The 24,203-nt window shown below is 37.5% G+C and overlaps 1 protein-coding gene across 4 annotated transcripts in view; it reads right to left on the bottom strand.

Moving 5' to 3' along the window:
- Window positions 1-24,203, bottom strand: part of LOC129746044 (mucin-2-like) — a 639,333-nt gene that overhangs the window by 99,328 nt on the left and 515,802 nt on the right. For all 4 annotated transcript variants that reach the window (XM_055739468.1, XM_055739470.1, XM_055739469.1 and 1 more), the window contains one exon: window positions 9,978-10,100. In XM_055739468.1, coding sequence (XP_055595443.1) covers window positions 9,978-10,100 — 123 coding nt within the window. The remainder of the gene's footprint in view (window positions 1-9,977; window positions 10,101-24,203) is intronic.

The following is a 24,203-nucleotide window of genomic DNA, read 5'->3' as shown; positions in this document are numbered from 1 at the left end:
TTAGGCATCATGGATGGGGCGATGGGAGAAATCAAATCGAATGCATTAACCTCGTAATGGAAAACGTCCGCCCATTCACTTGAGCCGGAGGAGCCGGAGCCGAGTCCCCCAGGTTTAGGAGCAATATTTTTAACAGTGAACTTTGAAAACTATAAGAAATGAAAAAAAAAACTCACTGATTCAACAATCTTCTTAACCTGAGAAAGCAAATTTATAGTCTAATGTATAATGTTTTCCCAATTCAATGGTAAATAAAAACTCTAATATGTGTTGTGAGCCAACATGGATGATTAATTCTACTGAATCGGATCACTGGAAAGATTTTCTTTAGTTCAACCACGTTATAAGAAAAGTTTAAATACTGGTATTTCGATAGCATGTTTATATCTTCTACAGTAAAGGATTTCGAGTGATTTAAAACATTAAATTACATTAAAACCGGCAAAGTTTGAAAGTGTGTAACGTGCAAATGCGTAGGAAACCACCCATCGTGATTAAGCGACAGTTAACAATAACTGTAACGTGTACGCTGAGCTGACGCGTCCTGACTGACTGGACGAGACGACCGTTGAACTGCTCGAATCAGCTCGGAAGGGAATGTGTACTGTCTATACGACGTACTCACTCAGGCATTCTCAACAGCTCGAGTCAACTCTCGCGGGAATGTACTGTTGTGCTCACTAACACATTTATACTACACACAGAAAGTATCCAAAACATTCAAAACAAATTACAAGAATTGATTTTTGAAAAAAATCACTATAGGGCCAAAAAAATCTATCGTGGAAGATACAAGATACGAAAGGAAGAACTTGTTTAACATATAAAATCAATACTATGTAAGCCGTCTTTCAAATCCTCCTGAATGTCTACTAGATTTGGAAATTGGCCGCTGTTCTACTTGAAATAAAACAATTTCTTGAATTCATACCTTTTTCTCCCACGGTGAATTTCATTGGCCCCATACAAACTTTTTCTTGTCTCGTCAAGATCTTTCGATAAACCTTTGTTTTTGCATCGTGTGTCAGTGAATGATGTCACTATAATCATCGAATCGTTGAACAAAATTGTACAATATTTAACCACGGGTACAAAAACATCTTGAGTGCTCCTACATTGGACCTAGAGCATACTTCAGTCCTCAAATGCCAAAAATTGAAAACATTCATTTTGCTGGCAAATGGTGAAGATACCCCTATGTACACCATCAGCTCTTATTCTTCCTGAATATTACCATTCCGCTTTTTGCCATGAATAATCTGTCTGGTAAAATTTCCAAAGATTTTAAAAATGTACCTCCCCATCAGTGGTACATCAGACAGCTCAAACAGTGAGGCACGTTAGAAAAAAAAACTTTTTTTTGTCCAAGCAAAAGTTTAAAGTAAAATTACTTTCACTGAGAAGAATATAAGCCATACTACCTATTTTCTTAAAATTAATGAAAATCAATGGAAAATTTGGAAAATTTTTAAAGGGGCCAAAAATAGGAGACTTTCTACTTTGATGTTCCATTCTAAGACCTGACATTACCAAATCTTTGTTTCAATACCAACAAATCTACAAATGTGCGAGTTTTTAATTGGCGCATAATTCAGAAACCATATTGAACATTTCTTACATTATTTGTCAGCTTTACACACATAAACTACAAGAAAGTAAACACAATAAACGTTCAGCTATTGTTTTGCCGATGGAGCTAACGGGGAGTGAAAGTGTTCGAGATATTAATAATAGAAATTTAAGTATTTTTAATCATTAACAAGCTGCAATAATTTTTTATGATAATATTTGATTGAAGATTACACTGTTAATGATTTTGTTTATTTATTTTAAAAAAAAAATCATACTTTTAATAGGAATACTAGTTCTAGGTTCAACGAAAGGTACTAGTTCGGTACCGAAATAGGAACAGTAGGTTCAAAGATGGAAATTTGGATCATCCATATTTTTGCTAACCTTTCGATAACGGTAAAACCTAAGATGAAAATTTTTATTGAAACTTGCTGATAAGATCATTAACTATAATTAAATTTCCTGAAAGATATAAACCTCCCGTTAATTTATGAGAAAACATGATTATTTAAAAACCATCACTTAAAGGGTACAACGTAGGTCAACTTACCCTACATTTTGCAAAAAAAATCGGAATGATTCAACATAATTTTAAAGACAGGAACTGCACAGAATGCTTGAAAAGCTAGAGTTATCCTAATCGAAATTCATGACAGATCTTGTCATAAACAGTTTTAAAAAGAATTTTTAAAACCTACCGATCGCTATGTTTTGTCAATTTTTGTTTAATCCGTAAAAAGATCATTTATGAATTAAAATTTTTAGGTTTAATTACTAAATATTTATCTATTTTAAATGATAGTTTTATGCGCATAACAAATGAATGAATCTTAGTGGCCTTCACAACCAAAGGGATTCTATGTTTATATGTAGAATTTAAAATAATAATAGTGACTTAACCTTATTTTGGTTTATTTTATATTAATTCACCTCTTGTATTTTTTTTTTCAATCATCTTAAACTAAATTACATTAGAATAGACTTTTACTGTTTTTTTTATCATTATAACTTTCTCGGTCAGTTTCAACAAAACTTCATCAAAAAAAACATTTTCAATTTGACTTACTTACTTACTTAATGATCCCTCGCCGATCCTCCGGTGCATAGGGCCGTGGTAAAAGACCTCCACTGTTGACGATCCGGAGCCAGCGTCTTCACTTGGTCCCAGTCAAGATTCTCGTCGACAGTTCGGATTTCAGCGGCTAGGCTTCGCCGCCACGAGTTTCTGGGTCTGCCTCTTCTTCGATGACCTTCTGGATTCCAATCTAGCGCCTCTCTGCAAATCTCGTTTTCATCTCTTCGCAGCGTGTGCCCAATCCATCTCCACTTACGTTCCCGAATCTCGATTTCTAGCGCCTTTTGATGACACCGGCGATGTAGTTCCTCATTCGAGATCCAGTTGCCAGGCCACCAAGCGCGGATGATATTCCACAGGCAGCGGTTTACAAATACTTGCAGTTTTCGCGTCGTTACCGCATACGTGCACCAAGTTTCGCACCCGTACAGCAATACGGATTTGACGTTTGAGTTGAAGATTCGGATTTTCATTCGTAGAGAGATCTGGCGTGACAGCCAGATGTTTCGGAGACTCGCAAACGCAAATCGGGCCTTTCTGATCCGGGTTTCGATGTCTTTTCTGGTACCACCATCAGGCGTTATCTGGCGACCAAGATACTGGATGCACTCCACTTTCTCAACTTGTTGCCCAGCTACCATGAAACTGGAGGGATTTCCTTTGTTGATCTCCATCGACTTGGTCTTTCCGACATTGACTCTGAGACCTGCTGCCTTGGAACTTTCGGTGAGGTCGTCGAGTTTGCTCTGCATATCTGGTTGTGTTTGGGCGAGCAAAACAATATCGTCAGCCAGGTCAAGGTCGTTCAGTTGCTCCATTGTTGAAGGACTCCACGGCAATCCTCGGTTCGGTGCACAGTCAATCGATCCAATCAGAATCTCATCCATTACGATTAGAAAAAGTAGCGGTGATAGAATACATCCTTGTCTCACTCCAGCAGTTACCGGGATTGGTTCGGACAAGAAACCGTCGTGTAAGACCTTGCACGAAAATGCCTCGTACTGTGTTTCGATGAGATGGACTAGTTTCTCTGGGACCCCTCGTCGCCTTAGAGCCGCCCAGATGTTTTCATGGTTCAGTCGGTCGAATGCATTTTCGAAATCAACGAACACCAACAGAAGAGAGTCCTGGATTTTGTTGATTTGTTCCAGTATGATTCGTAGCGTTGTGATGTGGTCCACACATGATCGTCCGGATCGGAATCAAGCTTGTTGCCGTCGGAGTGTAGCGTCGATTTTCTCCTGGATCCTGTTCAGAATCACTTTGCAGAGTACTTTGAGGGTTGTACAGATCAACGTTATGCCACGCCAGTTACCGCACTCTGTCAGGTCTCCTTTCTTCGGGACCTTTACGAGGATACCCTGCGTCCAGTCGGCCGGGAATGTTGCAGTTTCCCAGATGTCAGCGAAAAGACGGTGCAACATTTGTGCTGATAGGGCAGGGTCGGCTTTCAGCATTTCAGCAGGGATGCAATCGATCCCAGGTGCTTTGTTGGATTTCATGTTTTTGATTGCCGCTTCTATTTCAGCCAGCGAGGGCGCTTCCGAGTTGACGCCATTAATGCGACTTACTGTTGGCGCTTCGAGCTGCGGGTTTTGTTGTCCATCGCTATTCGTAACTCGGAAGAGTTGTTCGAAGTTGTTCCATCGTTTGAGCTGATCTGTTCGATCGGTCAATAACTGACCTGCTCGGTCTTTTAGCGGCATTCTTGCATTAGTCCTTGCACCACTGAGGCGGCGAGAAATGTCATAAAGTAATCGGATATCTCCATTGGCGGCGGCTCTTTCTGCCTCTTCGACTCGGGAGTTTATCCAGGCTCTCTTGTCTCGTCTACAAGCTCGTTTAACTGCCTTTTCCAGCTCCGCATATCGTAAGCGGGCGGCTGCTTTGGCTGACCCGGTACATGCCTGCTCAATTTCGACTTTCTCCGATCATCAACCAACCTCCACGTTTCATCCGACATCCATTCACTCCTTCTTCCACAAACTTTACCGAGAGTACCATGGCTCGTCGTGATAAAGGCATTCTTGATTCCACACCACTGTTCTTCGACTGTTCCGTCTGTCGGCAGCTCCGAGGCTCGGGATTCTAGCTGTTCAACGTATGCCCTTTTCACCTCTGGATTCTCCAACCGGCGGACGTCGTATGGACACCCGACTTTCTCCTCGCGCCGTTGGACACACGCAACTCTCAGTCGTATCTCGCCAAGGACGAGGTGATGGTCAGATGCAATGTCTGCGCTTCATTTGTTGCGGACATCAAGAAGGCTCCTTCTCCATTTTCGGCTGAAGCAGATGTGGTCAATTTGATTTTCTGTTTGCCCATCTCGAGATACCCAAGTGACTTTATGTGCTGGTCGATGGGGGAAGAGCGATCCGCCGGTCACCATGTTGTTGTTGCCACAAAATTCTACAAGCAGCTCTCCGTTTTCGCTCATCTGTCCTAGGCCATGGCGCCCCATGATGCGATCAAGGTCCTGATTGGCGGAGCCAATCTTTGCGTTGAAGTCGCCCAAATGGATTTGAATGTCACCCTTCGGAATTCTCTAAACCACGCTGTTCAGTTGACTGTAAAACTGCTCTTTCTGCAAGTCGGCAACGTCAGTTGGCGCATAACACTGGACTAATAATAGGTTTCTAACCCGTGTTCTGAATCTGGCTACGATTATTCTTTCGTTTATCGGTTCCCATCCAATGAGGGCCGCGTAGGCCTGCGGGCTTAACAAGAAACCAATTCCTCGCTCCCGAGTAGCATGTTCTCCTCGTATGCCAGAGTAAAGCAGGACTTGCCCGGATTGTGTCTTGTGTTCTCCAGTATTAGGCCAACGTACTTCGCTCAGTCCCAGAATTTCAAGCTTGAGGCGGCTAGCCTCTCAAGCAAGTTGTTCCAGTTTGCCTTGTTGGGCAAGGGTTAAAACATTCCAAGTTCCAATTCGTGTCCGTGTTTTCATGCTAAAAGACGTCGCCAAAGTTCCAGGTCGGTCATTTCTTTCGGATTCCGTAACAATTTCAAATCGGGAGCAGTAGGTTGTTAGCCTAAAGTCCAAAAGTTGCAGTTAGCATTAACATAATGAATTTGAACGCACAAATAAGCAGCATCTTTTTAAAGTAATATAAGGTTAAACTTTAAAGAGCTAATCAAACTTATACAATCGAAGCACTATCTTCAAGTTGCACTAAACACGTGATGATTCTAGGTTATGTTATTTATTCTATTTGCTTGATCTTCGTCCCACCTTCCACGTAGAGAAAATTTCTAAATTTGATTCTAAAGCTTCCAGTGAACTTTTTTTTTAGCTCGACGCGTCTTAGATCTCCCAGCTCTAACGAAACCATCATCTTCGGTGTTTACTGATGTTGCAGAGTCGTCTGAGTGTGTTCGTTTAAGTCTAGGGCTAGTGGTTTCGAAATCAGTCTCCATAACGCCATTGTCTCCGTTTAAGCTTTCAGACGAAGAATTCGAAAGCTTCTCGCCCGACTTTGATGGCGCCTTTACCTCGACTCGGCTAGCTTTTTTTCCCAGCTCAGGCACAGTCTCCATTGGTCCGCTACGCACCGATATCGATTGAACGATATTCAACTCCTTACCCACTGTTTTTGACGGCGAACCGAATTTTTACAGAATAGCTGAATATGTTTAGCTTTTATTGTTTCCATCCGTGATTTGTGCCGATTGTGTTTCTGGACTTGTTTTCTTTTCCTGTTTCTTCTCTTGCTTTTTGTTCTGTGGACATTTTATTTTAAGGTGATCATCCATCTTACATAAGAAGCATTTCTGTTTCAAGCCCTCGTAGTAAATGCGCCCACGACGGTTGAGAAAATACAGCGTAGACCAGGCATGTCAAACTGGGGGTTCGCGGGCCGCATGCGGGCCGCGGCCTTGGTCTATGCGGCCCGCGTAGCCCCGTCTTAAATTATCACAAAATTCCCTACTACACAGAAGTACGCTGGCTTTCCTGCCACAAAATATTAAAAAGATTTTTTTTTTGCTACGAGAGGAAATAATATTATTTTTGGAAATGAAAGATTTTTAATGCGGTCCGCACACCTTAACGAGTTTGACATGCCTGGCGTAGACGGTATTTCCTTTTTGAGCTCCACGTACACTCCTCTAACTCTGGTTAACAAATCCAGTTCTAAATCTGCTGGAAACTTTTCACGTTCCACCCTTTTTACGCTGCCATATTTCGAAAGTACCGCTATCAAATCTGAGTCTGGAATCTCTGCAGGAAAATCAAATATCCTCACATATTTGGTTAGTCCTCCAGCAATGCCCATTTTAACAAACACCTTATCACCGTTGGAATATTCAAATATATGCATTTCCGGATTTTGTGCCAGAGCATCCTTCATGAATTCTTGAGACTTAAATTTTATGTAGACTGACCTTTCCTCTGCGATTTTGTACGTCGTTTCCATGGTGTTTCTATCGGCATCGAAGAATTTAACAAATCTAGCCACCTCTACAAGAGATGGTCCAGCAGCACCGTCCAGAAACCAGAACGATATCGTATTTCTTACCAGGCTGCCAGCCATTTTGGAACACGTGGTCCGTCGAGAAGAAGTTAGAACAATTAAAACCACAACTTGCAAAAAAGCTTTATCTTAGAGCTTGAACGATAGCACGTCCTGCTTGAACCAAGTCTGATCGTCAACTGAAGAATGCGTTTTTATAAAATGGATATCAAATTATTTATGCTTTTTATTAATATTTCAACAGAACACATCGAAAGTTTTTTTTTTTTGTCTTTTGCCAATAAATCATCGAAAATCTGTGGCGATTTAAAGAAGGATAATAAACCTAAGTTGTGCAATGTGTCTTAGCCAGTGATTGAATTTTGCTGAGCATAAGTTGATCAACCATCTCTCGCTCAACGCTTTACTCGGAAGCAAAGGTTGCTTTGAGTCAGCGAAAACGACACAACCGATGATGGTTTGAATGAATGTATAGGGGAGAGTGGGGATACTTGATCCCTTTTTCTTATTTTCATCATATCTTTTTGGAAAAATTTAGCAAACCCGCCGTCTATGTTTCTATGCTCCAAAAATTAGAACGATACTTGAACCCGTTGATGAACTAGAAGCATTTTCATGGGAGTAAAAAAAAATGCGGTTTTTCTGAAGTTATGGGAGACTTGATCCCCGATTGAAGGAGACTTGATCTTTTATTCAGAAAGCCCTAATCCTTGTATAAAAATCAAACAGAACCCCAAGATAGAATGTTAATTGACTATTTTGGTCATGTTTGTTCTCATTTCACAATTTATAGCAGACATAAGAAGAAATATCTGTAACTTTGTCTCAACGCTAATAACATTGCATACTTAAAGGCGCCTTTTTTGTAATTAATAGAAAATTAATAAGTTTTGCTCTTTTCTTCAGACAATTGTTTGATAAATACTAGTTTTTGGATAAATATTTGTAATTTTGTAATCAGCAATCATAACGATCAATTCAGAAGAAGAATATGCCGTTTGGAAGGGGGATCAATTGTAACCCAACTCCAGGGATCAACTGTACCCATAATCAACATTTCAGAAAACTTTTTTTGAAAAAAGTTGAGAGTTTTCCATTGCTTTGAAAATATGGCATTATGAAGTTCATTTTACGTTCGAACGATTGATACATTGGAAAAAATATTTTTTTTCATAATTTTCCCATGTAAGGAACATTTTAAAGTGATGAAAAAAGATCTTCAAGTCTCATTTTGTGAAATTTTTCAAACAAAGTTCAATTACTCAAACAATTATTTTGTTAAAAAATTTTAAACTACAAGCATTGTTATTTTGCTCATTTTGGCACATTTTTCTAGAACATTTGATCTTTGTAAGACATTCCAGTTTCGAGATATAGCTAAGGAATCAAGTATCCCCAGGGATCAAGTATCCTCATCGCTTTTTGTCGTCTAAGCCTCGAAGTCTTTATAAAAGTCTTAAAGTGTTGGTAAAATTACCAAATGAGATATCTGATGAAATGATATCAATTGGTAAAGCTGTGAACTCCGAATCCCAACCAAATGAGCCTGAAAAAAATATCAATTATGCTGTATTCAAAAGATAACTTGTGTTAAAAGGAATTAATAAAAAAAACTTCTTTCAATGAACCTTTATACTATACAGTAAAAGATAAAAAGAGCTGTTCACACCCATGTTTTGTTTTTCTGCTCTCTTTGACTGATGCTGCATCGATATACATATAGTTCGGTCAGTGGGTCACTAGAGCTGGTTTTTGTGGGCAAACAACGGAATAACACATAGGAATAAAATATGGATTATCCCTGTGGTTTGGGGATTGGTTTTTCATCCATTGTGGTTGGTCGTTTCCAGCCATCTTTTTTTTGTCATCAAACTTTTGATGTGATACGTAAGGATTATGGAACGAAAAAAAAAATTGATTATCGTTACACAACTCGATTGACAAGGGTTCTTTGTTTTTTTGTCATCGACGAAATATTTGGTGACTAATGGCAGATTAATAAACAGACAAGTTGATATTTGATTTTTATAGAGAACCAAGTCAATTTCTCCCTCTCATTAAAATTGTGACATCAATTTTACTACATTGAAAAAACTCAGTATCTGTCTCGAAATAGAATGACCTAATACATACTTTGCACTTTTTTAAATTTCATTGATCATATGAAACCAAACGTTGCAGCATGTACTTTATGCTGCTTAGGATTATACCCATATTGAAATTTTTAATTTAGAGTGATCAAATGATGAGCCTTAAAGATTGGTGTATTTTCTTCAATAAATAAAACGCATTCTGACATTCCGTAGCACCGCATCAGTAATTCTGTGCTTTTGGTGTTTGAAAATCAAAATTTTAATTTCGTGAATAATTTTCGGGATACAGTAGATAGTGCCGTCCCATTTAGATGTTAATCTCATTACGCCCGTATTTGCGATGTAGAAAACAAAAATCGGACTCCCAGTGAAAAATATTCTCCTGCAGGATATACATATCAACTGAATTACTCAGAAAAATAAAAGTCCAATTAAAATTTAAAATGCTTTTAAGTTGAGTTCAGATGAAAGTAGGTATGTATTGAAATTACTGAAATATATAAAAAAAATACTTTTTCAAAAAAAAACATTCTGATGAATCACTCAACTGATGGTCGCTACACTCCAAACGAAATCACCTGCAGAAAAAATACACATTCCTAGAAACAAAATAAAAACAAACTTTGTGTACCGTGGAAAGAAAAGTTTTTTATTCCTCCAAACCCAAACCAATCATTTTGCATTCTGTTTCGCCCGGTAGCTCGATTCACATCGTTAACGATAAAGCAAGCAAAAAAGAAGGGAAAAAAGCGAAAAACTCACCGTCCGAGGCACCTGGTTGCAGTCTGGTCCATTTCGTCCGCCGGGGCACTCGCAGGTGAAGTCGTCCCCATGGTCTATGCAGCGATGGCCATCCGGGCAAGGATCGTTGGCGCAAAAGTCCACCTGGTGGATGGAAACAGAAGCAGGAAAAGTGAACGTTAGTAGAAGCTTGTACGGGGGTTTTCGGTCATGGCGATAATCAGATTTGAGCTCAACTTGACGTGGCAATAAAATTTGTTTCGTTTTTAGTAGAGCACCATATGGGTAGATGGAGTTTTTATTTTACCTTCCCTTCTGCTGCTGTTTGGGGAATTTGCAAAGTTGGGTGTCAGAAAACATCCCCTAACCAAGTTTCAACGAGTGGAATTGTGATTTGTTTTGTTTTTATTCAGCGAATCCTTCATACGTAAACTTTAGGGATAAAATGAGAATTTAACCCTCATCTGGTACACCTGTCGCTACCTGGATGAGGTCTAGCAGTGTTAAGTGGAAGCTTAAGCTTAAAAATCTGTTGAATCAACATTCAAAAATTTGAACTACGTGGAAATTGGTTTCTAGTTTCTCAATATTTGTATTTTTATCAGTTAAAGAAAAATTAGACATAAAGCTTAGTTGTTTTAGAAATAGGGCACTTTTTTTTGCTGATAGCTCATTTACTTGTGATTGAACATTCAAAACTTTGACAGCATGTTGCTGCATGTAAAAAGATCTGTCCGGCCTATTTTTTTCAAAATTTAAATTCACGCGTTTTTGAGATACTTACGGTGCAAGAGAAATAAATCTTCAAAATCCATCCTTGCAAAATCGAAAGCTGACATAACCATTGACTATTTAAAGAATGACTATCTGTGAGTGGTGGAATAGAATGCAAACACTTTCAAAAATGTCCACAAAGTTAAAATCAAGCATGAAGATGGGTCACATGATCGACAACTACGGTTAAGGGTCATCAGAGAAGTCAAGGCTCATACCAGAATGTTTAATATTGAATAAGCGAAATACTAATTGTAGATCGCTTAAATGACCCTCAAATTTTTCTTCGATTAGCTGGAAGTGTTGCCTAGCTATGAGTCATTAAAACCCAAGCTCAAAAATCTATTTTATGCTAGTTCCAGAGCACGTAAGCTGTATAGCCGTTACCGAGGCAATTAATCAGGTGATTTTTGATGGGCGGCCAAACTTATGAGAAATTCTATTTTTTTTTTTAAACGAACACACACATATAGGATCTCAGTGAAACTTCATGTTTCTTTGAAGAGATCTAAATTCTACTTAAGACTAAGCGTACATCTTTCAAGGATATAATGGCAAGCATCTTACTAATGCTAACACCACCAACCCACAGAAAGAGTACTATGTTTGCCGTGATCAAGACTCGATCTCATGACCTCTGGCTTAGAAGACTTGCACGCTATCCTCTAGGCCACGGTCGGCGACAGTTGAATTTTATAATATTTGTGATCGTGGCAAGGTCCCTTGCAGATTGAAGAATGTATTGTGTAAAATATTGGTTGTTCTGTATAAAATATAAAGATTTGCTGTGAATGATTGAAAATCTCAAGAATTTTCTTCTACAGTTTTTTTTTTAATTTTTTTTAACGGATTTATCAAGCATAAGTTTACTTTTTTTGGACGTTGCAATTGGCGTTGAGGACCAAAAATAAAAGGGGTGCGAAATAGGAATAGCACCACTTGAGTTTTTCAACAAAAACCAGAATATTTTTTAAAATTTACTGTGTAAAAGGGAATTGCAACGCTTTTACTGATGTTTTGAATAGATAACTGCATTTTAAGGAGTTTTCTAGAATTGCAAAGGTTTTCATAGGTTTTAAAAGGGGGGTTTGAGAGATGCTCCACCAGCGTTGAGGAATTTGACATTTGAGCTGTAATTCTTAACAAAACTACTTACTTTCTTCTTTAACATGACGTGAAATGATGAATTAAACATTCGGGGTTTATTTTGAAACAGAAAAAACAGGTTGGAATTCAAAAACTTAGATTTTTTTCAGTAAACCATAGGGGAGAGTGGGGATACTTGATCCCCTTTTCTTATTTTCACCATATCTTTTTGGAAAAATTTAGCAACTCGCCGTCTTTGACATTTTCTGACAGCTTGTAACTTCAAGTCTCTATGCTCTAAAAATTAGAACGATACTTGAACTCGTTGATGAACTAGAAGCATTTTCGTGGGAGTAAAAAAATTGCGATTTTTCTGAAGTTAAGGGAGACTTGATCCCCTATTGAAGGACACTTGATATTTTATTCAGGAAGCCCTAATCCTTGTATAAAAATCAAACAAAACCCCAAGATAGAATGTTAATTGACTATTTTGGTCATGTTTGTTCTCATTCCACAATTTATAGCAGATATAAGAAGAAAATTCTATATCTTTGTCTCAACGCTATTAACATTGCATACTTAAAGGCGCTATTTTTTATAATTAAGAGAAAATTAATTATTTTTGCTCTTTTCTTCAAAAAATTGTTTGATAAATATAAGTTTTTGGATAAATATTAGTAATTTCGTAATCAGCAATCATAACGATCAATTCAGAAGAAGAATATGCCGTTTGGAAGGGGGATCAATTGTACCCAACTCTAGGGGATCAATTGTACCCATAATCAACATTTTAGAAAACTTTTTCTGAAAAAAGTTGAGAGTTTTCCATTGCTTTGAAAATATGGCATTATGAAGTTCATTTTATGCTCGAACGATTGATACATTGGAACAAATATTTTTTTCATAATTTTCCCATTCTAGGAACATTTTAAAGTGATGAAAAAAGATCTTCAAGTTACATTTTGTGAAATTTTTCAAACAAAGTTCAATTACTAAAACAATTATTTTGTTAAAAAATTTTAAACTACAAGCATTGTTATTTTGCTCATTTTGGCACATTTTTCTAGAATATTTGATCTTTGTAAGACATTCCAGTTTCGAGATATAGCTAAGGAATCAAGTATCCCCAGGGATCAAGTATCCTCATTCTCCCCTACTTATTTGAGTTTCAAGTCGTAGATGACAGCACTATCTTGCAGTTAAAACCAAATTAAGTTTCAACATAGTTTTACAGATTTATTAAGGCCCATGTTCATCATTTTAAGATATTTTTCCATAACAGTTTTGTGGAAGTTCACGCTGCAGAAAGCTTTTCCGGATTTGCAAAAGAATCACCAGCGTAAGATTGTACAACCGCCAAAATTCCTGCTCATCTCAATTTCCGATGCTATTGCAAATCATACCAATAACACTGCTAGCTGTCTGATCCATCAAGCACCATCGGAAAGTACTACTTCATTCTGATTATCGGTCCAAAAACTTCACTTTTAGTGACCTTGATGCAATTCAATTTTTTTTTATTTAGTGATCTTAGAATTTCCAAGGGGTACACGGTACAATGTACTTATTTCTTGACCAAAATCATCCAGCATACCTTAATTAATCCCGGATGTTCGAAAATGGGCATAAATTTGGTTAAATTACATGAAAGTGCTGCCATCTATGACGTAAAACTAGAAAAATAGTGTTTGACTATTAAAAAACATTAGTATTTCAAACTGTGTTTTGGATTCAAGTTCAGCCTCAAATCCATGTTTGCTCATTTTGCATCATACTTATGAATGTTTATGAAGAAATCGAGCAGTTTTATAAAGTATTTTAGCTTAAATATCAAACGCTAGAGGAGCCTTTTTTTAAAACTCCCTTTTAATCCCTTTGAAACCCCTTGCCATTCTAGAAAATTCCTTAAAATGCAGATATCTGTTCAACTAATTTGTAGAAGCATTATTATTCTCTTTTACACAGTAAATTTTTAAAAATAATCTAGTTTTTGTTGAAAAACTCAAGTGGTACTATTATTATTTCACACCCCTTTTTTCACATTTTTGGTTCTCAACGCCAATTGCTACGTCCAAAAAAAGTAAACTTATGCTTGATTTATCCGTTAAACAATTTAGAACAAACTGTAGAAGAAAATTTTCGTGATTTTTAATAATTCAAATTTTAACAAGCATAACACATAGTGGTACCATTCTTATTTCGGTCACTGTATGTCTTACTTTACATGAGTAAATGGTAATAAATTTTGCATTTGCTTCAAATTCTGAGCTTCTAATTTTTCATTTTGTTTTGTATTTTAATGGAATGACAAATTTGAAAAAATCAAGAGGGTGAATATGACTATAAGACTGAATTACTTGATATATGTTTTTAGCTGACGTCACAGATTTATTGTCTTCTCCATGCCGTTTCCTTTTTTTGTCATATTTACTATTTTTGACATTCTTGGTCGTTCAAAAGCACAGTTTACTGGTCAAGTGAAAATGAACGTGAAAAAAAGCTATTCCATCAAAAATTCAAAAACGTGACACAACTAACATGTGTAACATGGTGGAATCGATTGGGAATGGTTGAAAAATGAAATTCCAGCCGGACTTGTTCGTTAAAGTTTTCAGTTTTATCAGGTTTGAAGAGTCCAGCTGGAATTTCATCTTTAAACCATTCCCCATCGACTAGGTTCCAAAACCTAGTCGCGTTGTTGAGCTATTGACGAAATAAGATTTTTCACGTTCCTTTTCACGTGAAGTGTAAATAGGCCTTATGAAGTGTAAAATGACCATTGGCCTTCAAGTGTAAATTATTTTTATAGTAAGAAATTGATTAATTATAGTCAAATTCTCTATTGGAGTAATCAGTTTTCCAGTAGTCGCTTGAGAAACGTAAAAAATGCCATTGTAAATTCACACGACCATAACAATGTACCCGTTCCGGCTCATTATTATTTTTAAATGTTTGAATCATTAGTTTATTCATTTCTAGCCATCAACCTTAAAATCAAGCATGTCGGTCATTCGTCAAGTTTTTGTTTTTCTTGCAATTAACGAGCTCCAGATTTGATGTTTGATTGTAAAACGATTTTTCTACTCATCGTGTCCTGCAAAAATCATGTCAAATTACAGCAAATCTGCCCACATGAGGAAACACATGTTAATTCAGGGCTGCGTTATAATAAGGCAAGTTATACAACACATTTCACCTAATTTTACATGAAATCAAATTTTAAATTAAATGTTAAGCTCAGCTAAAAAATATTCAACAGATTTTAAAAACATGTGATTCCAAAATCAATTTGCCTTTGTTTTAATTTTTCACTTGAGAATTCAAACTATCACATTATCAGTTGACTATTTTTTCAGCGGCAAGGCTATCCATCAAGATGAGTCTGCTTTGTGCTACCGCCGTGTACGGTTCGGTTTCGTTTGTTGCTCCCCGTGCGCGTGCGTTTTTAATTTATTGAAAGTTAATCAAAGAAAATATTCATGGAAAGGATCAAATGTGTCGGTGAAATTTCTAATTCCGTAGTTGGGTATGCAAAGAAAAGTTGGGTTTAATGGCGTTAAAGTTAATTTTGTGCTTGCAAACACGGATTCGGAGAAAGCCACGCGAACGGGTTAGATTGTGTTTTGGTGGCGGTAGTTGTCTTGGCGTCCGGTTACAGGTTCAATTATCACCTCTCTGTGTTTAATCGATGAAATGCTTAAAATATTGGGGGAAATATCAAGTACCAAATGCAGTTCAAAATCGGTATTGTGAAAACAGTGAATTTGTTAAAGCAATTCCGAAAACGGAGTGCAAACGGAGCGAGTCAACAGCACCCACATTAGGTACAGCAACAATCTGAAACGTGTCCGAACATGTTTCCGATCACAGTAGGCGGAAGACGCTGTTCGATGGAGAAAATGCCTTGAGTGTGCGGTGAAAAAGTCTTTATTATTGACTTTTTATTCATTCGCGCATCTCCCATACGAGTTGCTTGCTCATACCCGATGCATTGAAAAAATTGTGCTTTGAATACAGGAAAAGTGTGAATATATGAAGAAAAGGAAAAAAGAAGCAAACGCGCAAGTAGTAGAGCTATATTTACGTGGGGCAGATGGCGGCATGGAATGATGGCTTGCGTTTTTTTTTTTTTTTTTTTTTTGAAAAAGCGGTAGTTTAGTTGTGAGAATAATTTTTGCGCTGCTCCAAGGTGGGGGAGGAAATAAGATTGAAAAATATGTGAGGTTGTAAGGTAAGGTAATTAGAGTTGCAGCAAGAAGGTAAGATGTCAATTGTTGATTGATTTTTTTTTCATATAACTATTAATATTCGAATGATCAACCACCTGCCAACTATCCAGGTATATACACGGATGCCGGAATACCTGATGAAATTTATAAAAATTGTAAATTTTTATAAATTTTTGAATGGTTGTGGAGGTGGTTGAAACATTCCTCCAAAAAATACCAACACTGATACGAAGTACACACAGCCACAACAGATAACACGAAGCCATGGTGCCGGGTATGGAAAATTCTGCATTAGAGATACGCGGAATTTTTAATAAGAAGAGTGCAGAAGTGTTCATACTTTGGTAAAACTGCGGTGAATCCGTGCACCCATGGTGGATTACCAACATACATACATACATAGCAAGGCTATCCATCAAGATAAACATCCGGGAGATCTTTTAGTGATTTTTGACCAACATTGCTAGATTTCACGACCTACACCTATTATATTGCCGATACTGCTTTCAGCTCATTAAATCAATAATGATTAACTTTGAAGTTGAAATCCAGTTCAAGGTTTGATTCCCTGAATCTGAAAGTTTGGCTATTTCAATTTAAATTGTTTAAGACTCTTCACTAAAGAATAATATTAACTATCAGAATAAAGGTTTCAAAGTACATACTATTCGGTGAATTCCTTAGAATTTGGCTACTATGGCAACATCGACAACTTTGAAATCATAGTTCAGCCAAGATGTTCTTCAAACTTTCTCTTTGAATATAAATATCAGAATTAACCCTTCATTTCATGATTTTTTTTATTATAATTCAAGATCATTAGAAAAAATCGAATTATGGCACCTACATGACGCAAAAAAAACAGATTTTTCACTTTCTTTATGATTTATTTGTTGCAAATTTGCAACTATTTAATTCGTTTCAGTAAAACTGAAATCGACAATTAAGTACTGTAGAGAATATTGGCATAATGAAATGAAATTGCCTGTTAGTTTCAGATAAATTTGATTTTGTTTTTGGTCGTAACCTTAGCTATATTTTACTTTAGTCTTAGCCCAATTACACTTTTTATTTCACATGAACAAAACTTCGACCGGTCGTATGTAATATTCATGTGAAATAAAAAGTGTGATTGAGCTGAGACTTATGTTAGTAAAATATAGCTAAGGTTACGACATGTACGATAACTTGAAATTCAATTGCAAATCAATTAAAATTAAGGTCCAGTAGATTAAGACTGTTTATTTTTGTATTAGGAAAATCAATCTGTTTTGCTTGTGAGGTGTCGGATTGAATACTGAGGTGTCGGATTGAAATTCAGATTTTGACGTAGAATTTATTTATTTATTTCTAGAGTCTTTGACTATTGTCATACAGACTGAATGTTTAAGATTAGCTTACAATTAATTTACATAGCAATTAAATAATTTAGGTGACGTCACGGATTGCACATTTAAACTTAGATTTAGTAACATGATTAACATTTAGTCAAACAAGTGAGAAACAGCAGTGAAAACTTCACAACATCGAAAGAGGGGGTGATTCTGTCCGAAGACTGTCCTGCTTCTTGGCAGCCAAAACATAGTTTGATTACGCAGTTGGCGTGTTGGAACGTATATGTTCGATCTCTGGAGCAGTTGCGGGCAGTCAACAGCATTTGTCAAGATATCGTAGACGAAGGTGCGCTGTAGAAAAGTTATTCTTTGGCTCAAAGACCTCATTGATAGCAGGGCACACCTCTCAGAATAGGGTGGTAACCGTACGGGATCTTGTCATGGCAATCGTCGTAGTGCGAAGCGGAGGATTTTTTCTGAATCCTTTCGAGTCTTTCACTGTGGACAGAGTGGTAGGGTGCCCAAACCGGCACCGCATATTCCAGAACACTGCGTACAAATGAGTAGAAAACTTTTTTCAGAGCATACGGGTCCTCAAAGCTGAGTGTATTCCGACGCAGGAAGCCGAGCAAAGCAAAGGCTTTGGCTGCAGTGGTCGCGGTGTATTGAGCAAATGAGAGCTTTTCGTCAAACATTATTCCGAGGTCTTTAATAAAGGTTACTCTTTCGAGAGAGATGTCCCTCAAACCGTAGTCGTAGACAACAGAGGCTCTGGTTCTAAAACAGCTTATACACTTACATTTTTCGGCGTTAACTTCCATACCGTGTAATCCGCACCATACTAATAATCGATCGACGTCCTCCTGAAGCGCAACACAATTCAATATCAAATCAATGCATGGTCCGGTAGATTTTAAGATCATCTGCAAACAGCAGTTTCGGCGACTGAAAGAATGTTGCCATTCTTTCAATCACCAAAACTGCTCTTTGCAGATGATCTTAAAATCTCGTTAATAAAAACACGAAGATGAGCGGTCCAAGATGGCCACCCTGCGGAACACTAGACGGCATGTCGAACACGGAGGAGTGAGTCCCACGAATGTTTTAAAAACCTTGACGATTCAGCAGATACGAATAAAGCCATTTAGTTGCCCACTCGTGAAATCTATATCGATCAAGTTTTCCTCTTTCGATTCTGTGAGGTACTTTGTCGAAAGCCTTGGCATAATCTGCGTAAATCTAATCCCCTTGCAGTTTTTTACAGAGTGCAAATCGCTGGCATACATCATTAGGTTTTTCAAGGTGAATTACGTCTCACGGAAACACTATAGGGATACAAATTGAAATTCGCGAACAGATCTCGCGTTACGGAACTCCTGGAAAATTCGGACTCGCTGCCTCTTCCGCTGTTTCCACATTACGACGGGTGCCTCTTTGCACTACTGCCGCCCGCGCGGCTTTCTCTTCGTCCATTACCCTCCTACACTTCTCGTCGAACCAGTCGTTCCGTCGAGTTCGCTCCACAATACCGATGACGTTCTCCGCAGCACTGTTGATGGCTGTCTTGATAGTATCCCAACAGTCCTCGAGAGGGGCTTCGTCAAGCTCGCCCTCTGCTGGCAGCGCTGCTTCGACCGATTGCGCGTAGTCTGCCGTGACCTCAGGTTGCTTCAGTCATGCGATATTTGACCGTGGCGGGCGCCGGTTTCGTTTGTTGTTCACTACGGAGAGTTTTGAGCGCATTTTCACCATAACCAGATAGTGATCTGACTCGATGTTGGCGCCTCGACAAGATCTGACGTCGATGATGTCCGAAAAGTGCCGGCTGTCGATCAAAACGTGGTCGATCTGTGATTGCGTTTGGTACGGTGATCTCCAGGTGTACTTGTGTGGGAGGCGGTGCTGAAAAAAGGTACTACGTACGGCCATTCGTTTGGAGGCGGCGAAATCAATAAGTCTGAGGCCGTTTTCGTTGGTCAGCTGGTGCGAGCTGAACCTTCCAATAGTCGGTTTGAATTCCTCCTCCTGGCCGACCTGAGCATTGAAATCCCCGATGACGATCTTGATATCATGTTTTGGGCAACGGTCGTATTCACGCTCCAGTTGCACGTAAAATTCGTCTTTGTCGTCACCGGTACTTCCGGGGTGAGGTCTGTGCACGTTGATGATGCTGATGTTAAAGAACTGGCCTTTGATTCCCAACCGGCACATTCGTGAGTTGATCGGCCACCACCCGATCACGCGCTTTTGCATCTTTCCCATCACTATAAAAGCTGTTCCAAGCTCGTGTGTGTTGCCGCATTTCTGGTAGATGGCACGACCATCTGGGTACGTTCGTACCGTGGAGCCCTTCCAGCATACCTCCTGGAGCGCTTCGATGTCGAATTTGCGGCTCTTCAATTCGTTGGAGTTGGGTACTTTGAAAATCGATCTCAATCTTCTGGCCGATACACCATACTGCGGGGTGACCCAAACTTTTGACCGATATCTAAGGTAGGTATTAAATAATTTGAAGTACAAATCAATTTATTGCTTATACATTTTACTTCACGAAAAAATTAGATGAACTAGAATTAGAAGAACTAATGGTTTATTCATTATGAATACTCAGAGTTCTCATTGATACAAACTTGCAAAAAATTGTAAATGAAAGTTAAAAATGTTGACTCAAAATGTTTAAAAAACGACAAACTCGTTACAAAAAATTTGTTAAGTTTTCGTGAAAAGGTACGAAAAAACCGTTATTCTACTTAGTTCTCGTGGTTGTGTCTTATATACAACCTCTTTATATTTTTTTTCCGCAAAAACACAGAATATTTTTCGGAAACCTTGATCAGGAGGTGAACGCACGAGCTCGAGACGATTTTTGAGAGAATCACAAGCGGCTTCATCTGCATTTCGTTCCAGATCTTTAAAATGAGCTATTTAAATCTGTCCATAGCTCTCAATTGATGTTTAAAATTGTTTGCATTTGGATTTGATCCAATGCACAAATTTTTTATCCTCAAGAATAATTTCAAAGGTAAGTTTTGCGCATAGCATTGATCTTTTTGAATTTAATCTTATATTTCTTAGTCTAAAGCCAAATGTTTAGCCATGCAGAAGCCACAATTTCCTTGCCTAATGGAGTGAAATACCTTTCACATATTGAACCGATTTCCAGTTCTTAGATTTCCCTCGCAATCATCACGTCTATATTCATTACTGTCGATAATTGTGTGCGATCGTGGAGGAACAAAATGGTACCCCTGCATTTTCCCAATTCAAAAGGGAACCTGGGGGCAACATGAATGGCATCCGGGGGGGCCTTCATTACACATTTATTGCTGCCAACCTTCGGCATTTCTCGGCATCATTGAAGGAAGCTCTGCCTGCAGGCAGCCGAGAACATTCAAATGCGATGTGTGTGTTCTGTGTGTGCTGAAATGCAGTACCAATAATTCATCTGCCGAACATTCGCTTGTAAGAGGTAAGACCTGGTACCTACTCTTGTTCATACCGAGATGAGATTCAGCTCCAGGACGTTGAGAGAGAGAAAGGCGGGCACAAGACTTACCCAGAAACAAGAACAATTACACCGTTAATGGGGGTACGCCTACACAATCGACATCGACGAGAGTACATCTTGCTTTTAATGACCTGTGCATTTGCTGTTGACAACTGCAGTTTGCTGATGGGGCCGCAATTGTACTTTCATGGGGCCGGGAAACCATTATTGACAACGGCGCGGTGGCGAGGATCAGATAACGAACAGAGGGTATTTGCTTAATTAAAAATGTTATGATAAAGTTGGAAGGGCTAGCAACCTGAAAGATATCATTAAGGATAATTGACTATATTTTTAAAACAATCACACTAAAATTTTGCATTCAGAGCAACATGTTTTTCAATGATATTAAATCAATTTTATAAACATCTCATGGATCACAATAATTCATATGTTTCATAAAACTATATCTAATCATAAAAATAGTTACACATTTTGCTAGTAACTCAGAAAGTACTGGAAATCTGAACCGTCAAACGGAGCATCACGCAACAGCGAGTTTAGATGCAACATTTGCATACTATAACACTTAATCAAATTTAATTTCAATATAATGTAATAAATTCATCATTTAACGATAAGGGCTTGCGATATGCCTCAGTTGGCAAGTCTGTTATCTCCTGAGCCGATGTCCGCGAGTTCGAGCCCAAGAGTAAACATCGAACACAGTTGTACCGGATAGTTTTTCAATAACGAACTGCAACGTTGATAAAATCGCGAATGTCATAAAGATGGTAAAACGACTATAATCGAAACAAAAAAAAATCATTTAACGATAACACAATGATCATGACATAGTTTCTCACATCGTGAGATAGCTTTTTAAAGTTTTCGAATTTTCATAAAAAAAATTTAAAAATCGAGTAAAAGATGCACCAATTTTCGCATTTTTGATGCTTTGAAAAACTTTACTCAGTATGACGGATGTGCTATCACCTACAAACTTTATATTGTTTTTATTATTCTATACCAACACTACTGTTGGCGTAAAACTATTTCTCGGACAAACACCAAATGCATCAAAATGCAAAACAAAGATTCACCTTTTAAATATCGTTTCCATATGCTGGAATATAATTGTTTTGCATCAAGTTAATTTCAAAATTTCATCCATCCAAACTTTAATTTTTATGATTTTTTCTAGTAGAAGTTTTTGTAGTATTTTTACCCCTAAATGTATTCAACACCCGTATTCATTCTCAAAATGCAAAATTCAATTCGAAAAACCAAAAATTACTGCAAATGGTGCTTCATACGTTATGATATCACGACTATATCAGAATTTTCTTAAAAACAAAGTTTGTTGCAACCTACCCCTTTTTTTTAGTATGAATAAATCGCGTGTTATTGTAAATTTAAAAAAAAAAAAGTGGTGAAAGCAATAAATTTTCGGACTGCGTCAAATTTGATGTCCCATCAACCTTAAAACTTTTGATGTACAAGCGATATGATTATCTGTGGACATTAAGTTTTTAGAAACCATTGAAGTTGAAAAGTGTTGCATGATACCCCAGTTGCCGGTATATCATGTTTTGTACCTATGAATAAAATTAATTTGGTCAACAATTCACTAGAATATTTCTAAAGAAAAATTTCAAAATATCTGATGAATCCGTTGATTTATTAGGTACTAGCTGACCCGGTGTGCTTGGCTACATCTTTCAAAAATATATGAAATTCTCAAAAAACTATTCAAATTTTAATTGTTTTGTGAGCATTATTTTTAATCAAATTACAACATAAATCAAAAGCAACCGCTATAGGATAAGAGATGTAACAGAAGTCGCAAAATGCAATACAAAGAAGTCTTAAACTAATTTTATGAAACTTGATATCTTAATTTGTTTCCAAGATTTGAAATTTTAAATCTGTTTCTATAAGCTTCAAAATTCTTGAATTAAATAATTTAATAATTGATATAAATTCCCCACCCTCTCCCCCTTCCAATGTGGGAAGGGCCACATTTGTTTGATAAGAGTTTTCTAGTTACATCAAATAATTATTTACCACAAACTGGTAAGGGAGCTCTCCTATTCTTCCCATTCTCCACTACTAGAATGTGCTCCACTGTGGAACTTTGTCAACATAAATTTAGAACTTATTTTTTTTTTTTAAATATGTCTTTATTAGTCTTTTAATCATTACATTCAAGTTACATTATTAAAGTTAAATTAAAGTGTTCAGATCAATTATGATCAGTTCAACTCTTTGATACAGTTAATTTTAAACATTGTTTATTTGATTTAAATTTGCTTAAGCAATAAATAATTTGATTTATAGGAGAATATCCTGTTGAGCAAAAAAAAAATGTATAAACTTAATCCTAAATCCTAAAAACTAACTTAATTGTAAAGAGAACGAATCTCTGCGATGGAAGACTGCATCGATTTGCCTCTGAAGTTGGAGATGATTTTGTTGGCCATCTCTCCGATCGATTCTATGCCTGCAATCCGATGAAGATCTTCGGTGCTGTGCCAAGGTGGAAACCGCAAAATCATTTTCAGAACCTTGTTCTGAATCCTCTGGATGGCTTTCTTCCTCGTCGCGCAGCAGCTAGACCAAATCGGAACTGCATATATTATTGCTGGTCGAAAGACCTGTTTATAGATTAACATCTTATTTCGCAGACACAACCTGGATTTCCTGTTGATGAGAGAATAAAGAGATTTAGTGTATTTATTACATTTAGATTGAATATCTTCAATGTGATTTTTAAAAGTAAGATTCCGATCAAGTGTAAGTCCCAAGTACTTCACGTGATCAGACCATTCTAATGAAACCCCATTAAAAGTTATGGAATGATTTTCATTAGGTTTTAAAAATTTGCTCTTGGCTTATGGGGAAATAAAATAAGATGAGTTTTGGAAGCGTTAGGAGAAATTTTCCACATTTTCAAGTAATTCAAAAAGGAATTTAAATTTTGTTGCAATCTACTGCGTACCACCCGTAAATTTCGACCTTTGGCTGAAAGCAAAGTATCATCAGCAAATAATCTTCTACCTTTTCCTTCTGGTACATCAGGAAGATCAGAAGTAAAAATATTATATAAAATTGGCCCAAGTATACTACCCTGAGGGACACTAGCTCTAATGGGTGTCCTTTCAGAGCATGAATTTTGATAGCTTACTTGTAAGGTTCGGCTAGTCAAATAATTTTGAATAATTTTGGTGAGATATACAGGAAAATCAAATCGAGCTAATTTAGCTACTAAACCTTTGTGCCAAACACTGTCAAAAGCTTTTTCAATATCAAGAAGAGCAACACCAGTTGAATAACC

The sequence above is a fragment of the Uranotaenia lowii genome, chromosome 2 (assembly GCF_029784155.1).
Source record: "Uranotaenia lowii strain MFRU-FL chromosome 2, ASM2978415v1, whole genome shotgun sequence".
Lineage (NCBI taxonomy): Eukaryota > Metazoa > Arthropoda > Insecta > Diptera > Culicidae > Uranotaenia > Uranotaenia lowii.
This window is presented reverse-complemented; position numbering and strand designations above follow the sequence as displayed.